This window comes from Herpailurus yagouaroundi, unplaced genomic scaffold (assembly GCF_014898765.1).
Source record: "Herpailurus yagouaroundi ecotype Mexico unplaced genomic scaffold, PumYag 166, whole genome shotgun sequence".
Classification (NCBI taxonomy): Eukaryota; Metazoa; Chordata; class Mammalia; order Carnivora; family Felidae; genus Herpailurus; species Herpailurus yagouaroundi.
In genome coordinates, this window is record NW_024412407.1 from 1,097,846 (window position 1) to 1,112,219 (window position 14,374).

Here is a 14,374-nt window from a genome sequence, read left to right on the forward strand (position 1 = left end):
GGGAGTGGAGAGGTGCGGCCCCCCCCCACGCCCCTTCGGGGTGGGGGGCGCGGGCTCAGCGTTCCAAGGACCCAGGAATGCCCCCCCTCTCGCCCCCCCGGCCGGCGGGGGGAGGGCTCAGCCGGGAGTTTGGCAAACTCCTCCCCGCGTTGAGTCATTCGCCTCTGGGAGGTTTAGGAAGCGGCTCCGGGTCGGTGGCCCCAGGACAGGGAAGAGCGGGCGCTATGGGGAGACGGGCACCAGGGTTCCCTCTCCACGCCGTGCAACTGCGCTGGGGCCCCCGGCGCCGACCCCCGCTGCTGCTGCTGCTGCCGCCGCTGCTGCTGCTGCTGCTGCCGCCGCCACCCAGGGTCGGGGGCTTCAATTTAGACGCGGAGGCCCCAGCTGTGCTCGCTGGGCCCCCGGGCTCCTTCTTCGGCTTCTCGGTGGAGTTTTACCGGCCGGGGACGGACGGGTGAGTGAGGAGGGTTAGTGGCGGGATGGGGGCTGGGAGGGTGGGGGGCTGGAGACTGGGGGCGCGGCTGGAGTCTGGAGGGGACCAAGGCTTGAGTCTGAGAGGCGGAGTTTGGCAGGACTAGGGCTGGAGTTGGGGGCCCGCGCCAGAGTTGGGGGCCCGCGCGGGAGTAGGGAGGGGACAGTGGCCGGCGTGGAGCTGGGCGCCTGGAGTTTGAGATCAGTGGGGAGACATGTGTGGGGTGGGGAGAAGACACGAAACTGGAAGCTGGAGAGGTCTGGGCAAGGGTCTCGGGGCCAAGGAAAAGGAGGACGCACGAATGGAGAGCAGCGGGTCTCTGGCTGAGATCTGTGAGCTGCGGGGACCCGGGGCGGATGAGGGCGGAGAGGGGGCGCGGAGGCCGGGAAGGGCTTTTTGGAGCCCTGCGGGACCTCGGGACTCCTGAGGGCCATTGTGCGGAGGGAGGACGGGTCGTGGTAGAATGAGCTGTGTGTAGTAAGAGGGGAGTCTGAGACTGAGGGGGTCCGGAGGTTAAATGGGGACCGGCCCCATCCTCCCCTCCCCCTCCGCTCAGACTAGGAAAGACCCGGGAGGGGGATGGCGGCTCCCTCCCCTTTCTCCTCGGGCTCCTACTCCGCCCACCACCCCCAATCTCCGTTCAGACGAGGGGACCCGGGAACTTGAGGAGAGTCCCGGGACCCGGGCACTGGGGGCGCCGGCGCTGTGGCGGGCTCGGCCAAGGGCGGGTGCTCGGATGTGTCGGGAGGGGTGTGTGTGCGCGCGTGAAGGGGGGTGGGCGGTTTCCCTCTTCCTCTAGCTCTTGGGAGGAAGAGAAATGCCGATTTCCTGTAGCCTGTAGTCTGGAGCTGGACTGAGACCGGACTCCAGGGCTGGGGTCGGAAGCTGGGGAGACGCGGGCTCGCTGGGCCCCAGAGCGTCATAACATAGGACATCGAGGACTGGAGAAGTCTCAAAGGAGGGTCCTCATTCCCAGCTCAGCAGGGTGACAAGCAGACCGGACCTGACCGCCTGGAAAGTGGGGAGCCCATAGACTTAGGGAAACCGGAGTTAGAGCTGAGGCAACATGGGAACAGGAGTGTTTGTTTAAATGTGGGGGGTTGGGAAGGAAGAGGAGAAGGTAGCTAGCTGCCCCTGGGCCCGGCCAGGGACTCCCAGGTGCCAGATTCCTGATCCTCCACACTAACTGGGAAATCCTCCTTCTCCGTCTCTGAGCTCTGAAATTTCCACTGGTCCCCACCACCACCACCCCAACCCCAATGTCTCAGGGTTTGATAGAAGTTCTGTCAGAGGTGAGCTGTTTTTATATAGGATACAGTTAACTGATCTTTATGCGTTTTCTTTAATTTTTGGAGGAAAGGGGTTAATCTAGCTAATTCAATGGGGGGGGCACACAAATTTCTTCTTTGTCTGGAGAACGAATGTGGGGATGGGAAAAAAGAAAGATGATTAGGCCCCAGCTGTTGGTTCTGCGCTATTCAAGGTCCCCACCCAACCCCCACCCCACCCCCCCCCCCTGGCCTCCTGCCCAAACCCCATTGCATCACCCTGGCCTGGAGTCTCTGCCAGGCCTGGCCTCCCCCAGGCCCCCTCAAACTGCTTACCACAACCCTAATGGGATAGAGAAGACCCGGCAGGGAGGGGATGGGATCCTCCCCCATATCAGGGTAAATCCAGTTGTCTGGCTCTTAACCTCGCTCGTACCCCACCCCCACCTAGCTAAAGTGTCATCTCCCTTTTCCAACACTCCTTTAAAACATCTGGACTTTCCCACACTCCCATTCCCTAGGTGTCTCTCTGGCCCCTGGCCTGATCCTACAGGCCCTAAAGCAGTCTTCCAAACCGGGACCCCGCTTTCTCATGCTCCCCCATCCCCTCCTGCTCATCTCTCTTCCCAAGAGAACCCAGGTGTCCAGCTTGCACTCCTCCCCTCTCATTTTCTCTTACAATACACCCTTAGAATAGGGCTCTGAACAATCCACCTCCCCAGTGACCTTCCTCCCTCCACAGCTGGGCCTGCAACCCCTTCCTGCCCAGTGGTGACAAACACAGCCCCCATCTGGGGCCATCATCCTGGAGACGGAGGGCCTCAGTGTTCTTGTTCCCCCTACAACCCCTCTCACAGGAACCCTGAAACAGCATCAAAGGGCAGGGTGAGCACAAGAGAGGTTTATGTGGCAGGAAAGGGCCAAGCTTTAAGTCAGGCAGAGCTGGGCGTGCGTCCTGGCCCCACCACTTGTTCTTTGTGTGGCCTAGGGCGAGTTACTTAAGCTCTGTGTTTGTTTCAAAGTGTTTTCACGAGAATCAGACACCTAATTTATGAACCTGTTCTGAGAACTAAATGAGACAATATATACAAAAGGCACCTGGTCCATAGAAGGTGATCAGTACACGGGAGGCATGATTTTTACAGGGTCGCTTTCTGTTTTCTGGTTTTCTCCTCCTTGGATATCACCTAGTTCTTTGTCTAACTTTCCCCCCCGCCCCGCCCCCAATCTCTTACTTGCTTCTAGTATTTGTTTATAGTAGTGGTCGTAATAATGGTCCCTCACATTCCTTAACACTGTCATATCAATTTTCCCACCGGATGGCTACAAAAATCTTTGCCTTAGAGGAAACACCATTACCCCATATTATATGCACATATAAAGCCGATGCTTCAGGAATTATAGAAATTGGCTTAGGGACCATTCGAGGGCAATCCATCATTTTATAGGGAGCGAATCCAAAGCTTAGAAAGAAGAAGTGACTTGGCCCAGGTCACCAGCTGGAAAGATGCTCAGCCTTAACCCAGCTCTCTTTCTCTTCTGGTACTGCCACAACTCTTCCTCACCAAGCAGCCGGACATATCTCTTGAGAACACACTGGGGGATGTAGATGTCCTCCTGGGGCCTGGCCAGGGCTGCTATAGGACCTACAGGAGCTGGGCCCTGATCCACTTGACACTCCCTGCCCCCAATCTTGCCAGGCCAACAGAGTCAAACAGTAACCATGTATTGAACAGGAACTTGGTTAATCAGAAGCCTGGCTGGGGAGATAGTAGAGGGGAGAGAAGGGGGTAAATTGGCAACAGGGTAGACCAGAACCTTGGCTTAGGAATAAGGATTCGTGGCTTCTGGTTCTTATGTCAGGAAGGATTCCGAGTGACCTTGGCCATGTTCCCTAACTTCCTTGGTAAAATGAGAACATGGGACTAGGTCAGCAATCTTGTAATTAAAGTTTCTTCTTGGGGGCACTTGGGTGGCTCAGTCAGTTAAGCGTCCGACTCTTGATTTTGGCCCAGGTCATGATCTCACAGTTGGTGAGATTGAGCTCCACATCGGGCTCCGTGCTGGGTCTGGAAACTGCTTAAGATTCTCTCCCTCACCCTCTTCCCCACCCCGTTTGAGTGTGCTCGCTCGCTCTCTCTCTCTCTCTCTCTCTCTCTCTCAAAAAACAAACAAACAAAAAAACCACAACAAGTTTTTTCTGTATTTTTGTTTAATATCAAACAATATCTTTCCAGGGCATTCTGTATAAAACAGGAAAAAGAGGTTGCTCTAAAAGAAGATGGGGAGGACTGTCAGGACCAAACTGGCCTCCTCAAATGTCATGTGGCAGGAAGTCTGCAGGGAAGGCATCTGCAAGGAAGTCTTCAACCCAGTGGATGCTCTCTCTGGTGCCTTGCAGCTGTGGTGGTCCGTGTCTCTGAGAACCAACTCTAGAATTTCAGGGATCTGAGGTTTCAAAAGAAATGATGGCAATGATTTCTTCCCTTGAACTCGGCATTTTAGAAGAGTTTATCTGCCAAACTGCATTTAATAAGGAATAATTAATTCCTTTTCCCTGTTGTCTTTTTTTTTTTTTATCAACTAGAAGTTAGAACAAGAAGACATGTGTAGCCTCCAATCAGAGCTTTCAACCAATTTGAGATATAACCAGCTTCCCTACATCAGTTGATATAATTATAGCCCAAAGCAGATACCCTTGAGGTTTTAATTAGCCCAGCCACCTTATCAGGTAAATGCATGATTTCCGTTAGGCTTTCTGAAATATTGAAAATAGTGCAAGGACGCTCCGCTGTTACCTTCCTGGACCCCTAAGAGGGCCCAACTGTTGCCAGATTTAGGAAGCAAGAACTAGGAGAGGGAGAACAGCGATAAGCTCGGTGACGTGCCTACTCTGACACCAGGCACTTTGCTTGGCACTGTTTATTGGGATGGAAGGGCCACTGCACCCGCAGGTATAAGTCATGGGGTGGGGACGGGCATCTGAGTCTGTGTCCCTTGCCTGCACACCACATCTCCTGAACCCTCCCACAGCTACAATGTACACACCCCTGGCTCACGAGCCTGTGGGCTTCCCAGGCTTTGTAAGGTCTTTCTCGCCTTCTAACCCTGCCAGGCTCCAAGCTTCTTCCACAAGCCAGCCTAGGAGCACTCAGGCTCAGCTGCTCCCCAAGAGCAAGGGGTGTGGGAAAACTGGGAGTGGGAGCAGGGTCCTTTGGCTGCAGCCCCGTGCTCTCCTGGAAAGGGAGTGCTGGAGCTCCAAGAGACTTCAAGACAACCTGTTCAACCTCTTCACCCGCAGAGAGAAGGGAAAGGATATTGCCCAAGTCCACACTGAGCTGGTGCCTGACCCAGAACTCCTGACTCATGGTCCAGTGCTCTTTTCACTGCCTCCTGTATCATAGCTATTCTCTGGGGCTGCCCCTACTAAGAGAGGCTTGCACCCCTCTCTCCTCACCCAGCCCCAGGACAATGCACTCACTCTCTGCCTGCCACCAAGCTGTGGGCCTGGCAGCTGACTGGGTCCCTGCCTTCCAAGTCGCCAGCTCCCACCCCCTTCAACTGGATGTAATGCCTGAGTGAGAGGGGTGGGGCCCTGCGGGTGGGAGACAAACGGAGAAGTGAGAGGTTGGAAACAGACAGGAAGCCACAGGCAGTAAACATTTCCTGTCCCCAGGGTAACCAGGGCTCGCACCCCACCCCCCTTCACTCCAGGAACTCTCCTCTCTGGCCCCCCTCCTGTTCCTCTGGACCCTGCCTTCTCCCTCCTCTGTTCTCATCCTCCCTTCCTCCCTGCCCACTCCTCACTTCCCCCTTCAGTACCATGGTCCTGCCCCCTCGTTGCTTCCATCCATTATTCCTCTTGAACCCCACCCCACTCACCCCTGCCCTTCCTGGTCCTCTTGGAGGACACCCCTAGCTTTTGGGACCTCTACCATACTAACCCACTCGGGCTCTTTCTTGGTAAGAAAAGCTAGGGAACATACCCAAATATCAGGGAAGGGATGACACCGGGAATGTTGAAAGCTGAAGGGGGCCAGAAAGAGTAGAGATGAAGAACACAAGATCTGAGATCAAGAGAGAGGATTAAAAAACCAAAACGAGGACAGCAAGTAATCATAAGGGCAGAGGGACAGAGAGATTGAGAAGCAGTGTCTGAGGCAGGTATGGGAGGAGAGTAGAGGCCAGACTGGCAGGGACACCGGCCCAGGGGCCAGGTCCAGTTGCCCCCAGCTGCTAGATGCAGTCCTTGTGGGAGACCCTGGAGGAGAAAATCAAGAGGGCTGATGGCTGCATGGAGACCTTGGAGACAAGGGACCTCAAAGACAATGATAGAGGCAGAGTCGAAGGTGAGAAGATTGCCCGGGACCTTAACTCTGACCACCCCATTACATAGGACCCCCAGCAAAGGCAACTTTCTCCTCATCGTCTCGAAGCACCGTGTTCAGAGCTAACACCCCAGGAGAGCAAGATTTGAATTCAGATTCCTAGGGATGGTGTGCGGGAAAGGGGTTCAGGGGCTGAACAGAAACCCAGCCAAGATGGGGAGCTCTACCCCAGAGCCCAGGGGAATCTGTCCTCACCATCCTCCAAGCTCCACTCTCCACTTCTACTGACTGATTCCCAAGACTCACATTTTCCTCCTACACACCCCAGGGCTGGGCAGCCCGATGCCTGGGTCTTGGCCCAGAGAAGGACTTTGGCTTGGGACGAGAGGGTAGAGGCTAGGTGAGAGGATGAGAGGACCCTGGAGCTCCAGGGGCTGCATATCCGATGCCGGCAGGTCCAGAGTGGAGATGGAGAAGATGGGGTTCGGGCCCTCTGGTGCCCCTATTCCTTTCTCAGAACTGACTCCGCTTCCTCCTCTCTTTAATAACAAGGGAAGGTGGTGGAGGGGGGTGGTTGTTGTGTTAGTGACAGCGCCACATGGGGACCGCCTGACTCCAGCCTGTGCCTCTGGCATCTGTGGCATCTTCTGAGATATAAATACAACCCAGGGGGCATCTACCCCACCCCCCGGCCAGCCCCTGGCCCAGAGGCCTGGGGGGACTAGAGAAGGAGTCACTCTGAACCGCCTCTCCTTTCGCCTCCACAGGGTCAGCGTGCTGGTGGGAGCTCCCAAGGCCAACACCAGCCAGCCGGGAGTGCTGCAGGGTGGTGCCGTCTACCTCTGTCCCTGGGGCACCAGCCCGGTACACTGCACCCCCATTGAATTTGACAGTAAAGGTAACCTCCTTGGTAGGCGGGGAAGCTCAGGAAGGGACTGGGGGTGGTACTGCGGCTTGGGGGCGGGCCGAAGGGTGCCTTGAGGGAGGGGTGGAGCCTGTCCAGTTCCACGGCCACGTTCCCTCCAGGCTCTGGTGCTCCAGCTCAGTGTAGAAGCCGTGCAGCGACTCCCGTGGCACTCACACCATGTTCCCAGTCCAGCCCAGCCCAAGGAGGGCGGGCATGATTCAGAAACACGTGGCTCTCATTTCCCCTGAATCACCCACAACTCTGGGAGGCCAGGGCAGTAACACAAAGACAGGGAGAGTCACACAGACTTTTCAGTCCGTTTAACTAAGCACTGACTAAGTGACAGTGCACGCCAGGCACCGTGCTGGTGCTGCAGGGGACTGAAACATGATGAAACCACTGTCCTCAGGGAGCTCAAGGCCCAGAGTAGATGCAGAGATGGCTGGGAGGGAGACAGATGGAAAGATAAACAATAACAGCTAACGAACACTTCAAGAGCACTTGCTCTGTGCCAGGTACAGTCCTGAGCGCCCGGCATATCTTAACTCACTTAATTCACTTAATCCTTTCAGTACCGTGTGAGGTATTAGCCCCATTTTATAGATGACAAAATGGAGGTTAAGTCCCTTGTCGAAAGTCAGCTAGTAAATAGTGGAGCCAGGGCATGAACTTGAACAGTCTGGCTCCAGAGATAAAGACTGGGGTAAAGGGACAAAAAGAGGAGAGATAAAAACACGGAGATGATGGCAGGGACAGGGATAAGATCATGAAACACATTCATTTTTTTTTTTTTTTAAGTTTAGTTATTTATTTATTTTGAGAGAGAGAGACAGAGACAGAGAGAGCAGGGTAGGGGCAGAGAGAGGGAGAGAGAGGATCACAAGCATTCTCTGCTGACAGCCCAGAGCCCAATGCAGGACTCGATCCCATGAACTGTGTGATCACGACCCAAACCGTTATCAAGAGTCAGATGCACTCCACCATTCAACCGACTGAGCCACCCAGGCTCCCTGCCCGCCCCGCCACTTTTGTTTTTAAATCTGAAAGACAGATGAGAATCAAAGGAAAGAAAAAAAAACGTACTATAGAGAGCAGAGATAGGGCTTGGAGAGATAGACAGATGCTGGGAGAGAGACATAAGGTAACAGAGATCCAGAATTGTGAGAAAGAGCCAGAAAAGAAGGGATGGGACAAGGTGCTGTTAGAGACACCGACCCAGGTACAGAGAAGCATAGCCAGAGGACTGCCCTCTCGGGAAACAGCCATTCTTACTTACCACCCCCGTGGCCCCACATCACTTCAAGCGTCCCTGTCCCAGCTGGGTGAGGAGGCAGGGGCACCAGGGGACAGCAACTCTAGAAATGCTAGGTTCTGTGTGCGCACCCGTGGATGCACACGTGTCAGGGAAGGGGTGAGTCAGGCTACACAAAGCAGACTCTGAAACCCCCTCCCCACTCCTCCCAGTGAGTCATGGAGCTCAGGGCTTGCAAGTGCCCGGGCACCCCCAGACTGAGAGTGGGGGCCGCTCTAGGGCTCAGCCATCCACAGCCCGGCATGACTCCCTTTTCTCACTTCTCCAAGGCTCTCGACTCCTGGAGTCATTACTGCCCAGCCCAGAGGGAGAGGAGCCTGTGGAGTACAAGTCCTTGCAGTGGTTTGGAGCGACGGTTCGAGCCCACGGCTCCTCCATTTTGGTGAGGGCCCGGCAGGCTGACAGTGGCTCTTAGTGGTGTGGTGTGGTGTGACCAGGGGAATGGAGCAGAGGCCTGAGGGAGTGGGGGAGGCCCTGTTGGACTCACCTGAAGCCCCCTCCTCCTGGGCCCCGCCAGGCCTGTGCTCCTCTATATAGCTGGCGCACAGAGAAGGAGCCGCTGAATGATCCCGTGGGCACCTGCTACCTCTCCACGGACAATTTCACCCGAATTCTGGAGTATGCACCTTGCCGCTCAGGTAGGGCAAGGAGGGGCATGTGCCCTGTGTCTGCCTCCTCCCTGTGATTCCCCACCCCGCTTAGCCTTTCTGATCACTGTCTGGTCCAGGGAGATCCTTTCTCTGGTTCAGCTCTCTCTCCTTTCCTGTGTGACCCGTCTGTGCCGGGCTCCTTCCCACCACCTTCTCCCCTCACAGATTTCAGCTGGGCCGCAGGACAGGGTTACTGCCAAGGGGGCTTCAGTGCTGAGTTCACCAAGGTAAGAGTGTGGGCTGGGAGAGAAGCAGCTGTGGGTGGTGTCCCAGGAGGGTCAGGACCAGATGTGGACTCCTCTCCTTCCCTCCACAGACTGGGCGCGTGGTCCTGGGCGGACCAGGGAGCTACTTCTGGCAAGGTAAGTCCTTCCTCTGCTGTCCCTTAGTCCCCTGGCACACAGCCTCTCATCCCTCTTCCAGTCTGAGGTCACCGTCCTTCCCTCTTCCCTCCCTGCCCAGATTCTCCTCTCCCTTCCTTGAGACTTCTGTACCCTTTTCCACCACCCTCCACAAGCTTCCCTTCCTGAAACCAGACTTCTGCAATCCCACCCAATCAGCTCCCAGCGCCCCCCTCCCTGCCACCCTCCTCCTCCATCCGTCCAGCTCCTCACCCCCTTCCCCAGGCCAGATCCTGTCGGCCACCCAAGAACAGATTGCCGAATCCTATTACCCCGAGTACCTGATCAACCTGGTTCAGGGGCAGCTGCAGACCCGCCAGGCCAGTTCCATCTACGATGACAGCTACCTGGGTGAGTAAGCCCCGGGGAGGAAATAGGGGGGAAGAACCTCCAGTGGTCCTGTCCCAACCCCTGCACCCCCCCCCCACCTCTTTTCTTCCATTCGGGCATCCTTTGTCCCCCTGCCCTACTTGTGTGCAGGCTGTGTAGGAAGGCCCAGTAGGGTTGGGGAAGGAACTGAAGGATGGGCCACAGCAGAGGGGTCCCCCCAGGAATACTAATATCCACCCATCCTGTCCCCCAGGATACTCTGTGGCTGTGGGTGAATTCAGTGGTGATGACACAGAAGGTGAGTGTGTCTCCAGGAGGGGGCCAAGGGAGGGGACGAATGGAGACCCAGGACCTAGGGCCACAGGAACCCAGACACCCTGCTGGTCGGATTTCCCTTTCCCCTCCCTTAGCCCACAACTTTCTCTTCTTTTGCAGACTTTGTCGCTGGCGTGCCCAAAGGGAACCTCACTTATGGTTATGTAAGACCCAACTTGACCTTCCCTCCCTCTCTCCCCTTCCCCTCCCCTGGTTAATCACAAAGAACCATGCACGGCAGTTTGTGAGGGTTCAAAAAGTGGATCAGAACACGGGCTCTGGAGGCAGACCTGGGTTCAAGTACTGGCGTTTACTCTGAATGAGTCATTCTGTTATTTATTCATATACCCCCCGCTGCATTCCACAAAATCCCCAGACCTACTTAGCCTCTCTGAGCCTCATTCTTCTCTGTAGAATGGGATAATAATAGTTCTGACCTCACGAGGCTCTTGTAAGGATGAAATGAGATAACGCCTGTGAAAGTTCTTAGTGAACTATGAGGCGGTGTACAATTGGTAGCTGTTATTATTAGACCGTGAGAAGCGCTTTAGAAAGGACACAGATAAGACGGCCATAGGAGTTCATTCAATTAACAACATTTATGAAGGCCAGGTCAAAGATAAGAAGATGAATAAGACACCGTACCCCATCTCGTAAGGTGCTTCTAATCAAGTATGTAAGATAAGACACACATACAATTATAATCCGAGGTGTATCTACTATTACACAAGCTAGCTGCTGCGTCAGGCTCTGTCCTCTCATGATGTGTATTCTTCACAACAAGCTTCTGCGGGTAGATAATACCATACACCTTTTCCACGTGAGAAAGCTGAGGCTCTGAGACCAAGTAAGTGGTTTAAGATCACCCAGTTAGTAAGGGGCTGGAGAGAGATTTTAAACTAGATCCGTCTTGGTCCAAAGTCAGCGTTCTTTGTGCACGATGAGAAGTTTCAGAAAAGCAGTTAAGAGGATATAGCAGTTAAGAGGAAGGAATAACCTACTTTTCTAGGGCAGGAATGGATCGGAGAAGGTTTGTTTTTTTTTTTCTTTACTTTTCCTTTTTTTTTTTTTTTTTTAAAGAATTTTTTTTTTCAACGTTTATTTATTTTTGGGACAGAGAGAGACATAGCATGAACGGGGGAGGGGCAGAGAGAGAGAGGGAGACACAGAATCGGAAACAGGCTCCAGGCTCCGAGCCATCAGCCCAGAGCCCGACGCGGGGCTCGAACTCACGGACCGCGAGATCGTGACCTGGCTGAAGTCGGACGCTTAACCGACTGCGCCACCCAGGCGCCCCTTTACTTTTCCTTTTTAAGGTACATCCAAATTAGTTAGCATCTAGTGCAACAATGATTTCAGGAGTGGATTCCTTAATGCCCCTTCCCATTTAGCCCATCCCCCCTCCCACAAACCCTCCAGGAACTCTCTGTTGGTTCTCCATATTTAAGAGTCTCTTTTGTCCCCCTCCCTGTCTTTATATTATTTTTGCTTTCCTTCCTTTGTGTTCATCTGTTTTGTCCCCCATATAAGTGAAGTCGTATGATATTTGTCTTTCTCTGACTAATTTCCCTTCACATAACACCCTCTAGTTCCATCCACGTAGTGGCAAAGGATCAGAGAAGGTTCTATGAAGGATCTGTGGAGATGTGGCAAGAGGGCATCCTAGACAGGAGCATGGCAGAAAAGGAAAAAAGTCAGGCCATTGTAGCAGACTCGTGGGCTGACTGAGCATGAAAGGAATAAGGAAAGGTTGAGGAAAAACAGATTAGTTGGGGCCAGATTCCCCAGGGCATCCATCAGAGGACCAGTCGAGAAGTTGAGAATTTGGGCAGCGGCTGCAGGGAATCACTCTGGGTTTCCAAGCCAGAAGTGCCCCTCCTGGATCTGCTCTGGGACCATCAGTCCGACTGAGGCAGTCGGGGTAGGGTGATGGAGGCAGGGAGAGAGCCGGGGGGCCGTCCAGCAGTCTGGGAGAGGACTCACCCCAGAGTAGGAGCAGCGAGAGTGGGGAAGGGGGCAAGGAGCCAAGCGACCAGGGGACTGGTGGGGCCAGTCACTGAGGGGGGACCAAAGGGAGACATGAGCTGTTTGTGGTTTGGGAGGCCTGAAGGATGAGGGACGCCTGAGGTCTCAGGATGCATTCAGTCGTTCAACTAATAATTACTGTCTGCTGCTCACCAAGCACGACTTCAGGCTCTGGGGAGAAAGCAAAGGACAAAACCAAACTCCTGCCCCCGCTGGTCTTCTATTCTAATGGGTAGAGATGGACAACAGACAGACAAACGTAACCTCTGTCAGTAGTTGATAAGTGATGGAGAAAAATAGTGAGGGTGCCTTGTGGTGGAGCTTCCTGGCACAGAGATGGGGGTGTGAGAGCAAAGTCAGGAGGGAATTAACAAACAAGCGGTCTGTGTCTCCAGCAAATGCCTTCCCCCTGAATATCCTGTACCTGTTTGTTCTCTATCCGTGGGATGGTCTGGGAGTCCGGGACCAATGGGTATATCTCATCATCCCCAGGTCACCATCCTCAATGGCTCAGACATCCGATCCCTCTACAACTTCTCAGGGGAACAGGTGAGGACAGCCCCCACATACAACCCAGCCTGGCCCTCTGCCAATCAAGTCCCAGGCATAAGCCAGTGAGCCCAGGCTCCCTGGAGTCTCTGACCTCCCCAGCCACAGTCCCTGCTGATCCTGTTGAGTGACCTCCTACTTCTGACCCAGTGCTGCCTCTGTGTCCACCCCCACCCCAGATGGCGTCCTACTTCGGCTATGCAGTGGCTGCCACAGACGTCAACGGGGACGGGTGAGTAGTGGGAAGAGGGCACACTACGATGCCCTTCCCAGATCCAAGACCAAAGAGCGGGGGGTAGGACAGAAAAATCCAAGGAGAGTTTTTTCTCCAGGCTTTTGCTCTGGGTTCTCCTCCTGTGCTGTCATCCCCTTGCTCAGGAGCAAGGAGAGAGCTGAGAGCTAAAAGACCACAAGATCTCAAGTCTCCTCACTTGGGTGGGCAAGAGCCTGGGATCCAGGAGGCCTAGGATGTCCTGGCACTGGGACTGGGGAGGTGGCAAGGCAGGGTATCAGGGTGTCTAGCTTTTCCCCTTCCCTCAGGCTGGACGACTTGCTGGTGGGGGCACCTCTGCTCATGGAACGGACAGCTGATGGGCGGCCTCAGGAAGTGGGCAGGGTCTACATCTACCTGCAGAACCCGGCTGGCATGGAGCCCACCCCCACCCTCACCCTCACTGGCCATGATGAGTTTGGCCGATTTGGCAGCTCCTTGACGCCCCTAGGGGACCTGGACCAGGATGGCTACAATGGTAAGCGCCAGAGGCCCCAGGAGCTGAGGAGGAGTCTGGAGCCTGAGTCAGAAGGGGTTTGGGGAGAGGGCGGCTGTCAGCTAAGATACCCAGACCCCCCAGTGACTTTTCTAGGAGGTGTGTTGACTTTAACCCCACTGTCTAGGTCTTGGGGCTTGAAGAGATTGGAAAACTGGGAATGACAGATTGGGAAAAAAAAAAAAAAAAACCAAACCTGGGTTCTGGGATCTGGCGGTAGAGATTTCTGGTTCTGGAGGCCTGGATTCTTGGATTCCTGGCCTCCAGACTAGTGTGTGTTCTGTGTCTTGCAGATGTAGCGATTGGAGCTCCCTTTGGTGGAGACACCCAGCAGGGAGTGGTGTTTATATTCCCTGGGGGCCCAGCGGGGCTAGGCTCTAAGCCTTCCCAGGTTCTGCTGCCCCTGTGGGCAGCCGGCCACACGCCAAACTTCTTTGGCTCTGCCCTTCGAGGAGGCCGAGACCTGGATGGCAACGGATACCCTGGTGAGTAGCGTCCCAGGCCCCTCTCACCTGAGAACTCTCCTGGTCCCGGACCCTTCCCCCCACTTCTGCATTTTCCTAAGCTCCTGGGTGCAGTTCTAGGATAACGCCACCAGGTGGTGCTGTCCCCTCGCCTCGGCCTCCTTTGAACAATGACACTAGAGAGGGTTAGGAAAGGAGGACCTTAATGTGGGGCTCGCTGTAAGGGGTAGTTTCTGGACTTCTTGCAGATCTGATCGTGGGGTCCTTTGGTGTGGACAAGGCTGTGGTGTACAGGTATGAATTCCAGGGGGAGAAGTGGGAACTGGGGAACGTCTCAGATGGGCTAAGGCTGGGAAAGTGTACAAAGGCCACTGGCTTCCCGGGGCTTGGGCATCAGCTTCCTGTGCCCAGGGTTCCAGAGAAGTCTTAGTTCTCTTGACCCCATATCCACTCTTGGCAGGGGTCGCCCCATCGTCTCTACCAGTGCCTCCCTCACCATCTTCCCTGCCATGTTCAACCCAGAGGAGCGTAGCTGCAGCTTGGAGGGGAACCCTGTGGCTTGGTGAGCAGGGGCCCAGGAGATTAC

General features: G+C 54.9%; 1 protein-coding gene across 1 annotated transcript in view; it reads left to right on the plus strand.

Moving 5' to 3' along the window:
* The window catches only part of ITGA5 (integrin subunit alpha 5), a 22,819-nt gene continuing 8,445 nt past the window's right edge, over window positions 1-14,374 (plus strand). The window contains exons 1-15 of the mRNA XM_040487891.1: window positions 1-454; window positions 6,836-6,966; window positions 8,557-8,669; window positions 8,805-8,925; window positions 9,103-9,164; window positions 9,254-9,299; window positions 9,564-9,689; window positions 9,922-9,966; window positions 10,104-10,147; window positions 12,501-12,557; window positions 12,737-12,789; window positions 13,098-13,306; window positions 13,618-13,809; window positions 14,037-14,082; window positions 14,249-14,350. Coding sequence (XP_040343825.1) covers window positions 78-454; window positions 6,836-6,966; window positions 8,557-8,669; window positions 8,805-8,925; window positions 9,103-9,164; window positions 9,254-9,299; window positions 9,564-9,689; window positions 9,922-9,966; window positions 10,104-10,147; window positions 12,501-12,557; window positions 12,737-12,789; window positions 13,098-13,306; window positions 13,618-13,809; window positions 14,037-14,082; window positions 14,249-14,350 — 1,724 coding nt within the window. The 5' untranslated portion in view covers window positions 1-77. The remainder of the gene's footprint in view (window positions 455-6,835; window positions 6,967-8,556; window positions 8,670-8,804; window positions 8,926-9,102; window positions 9,165-9,253; window positions 9,300-9,563; window positions 9,690-9,921; window positions 9,967-10,103; window positions 10,148-12,500; window positions 12,558-12,736; window positions 12,790-13,097; window positions 13,307-13,617; window positions 13,810-14,036; window positions 14,083-14,248; window positions 14,351-14,374) is intronic.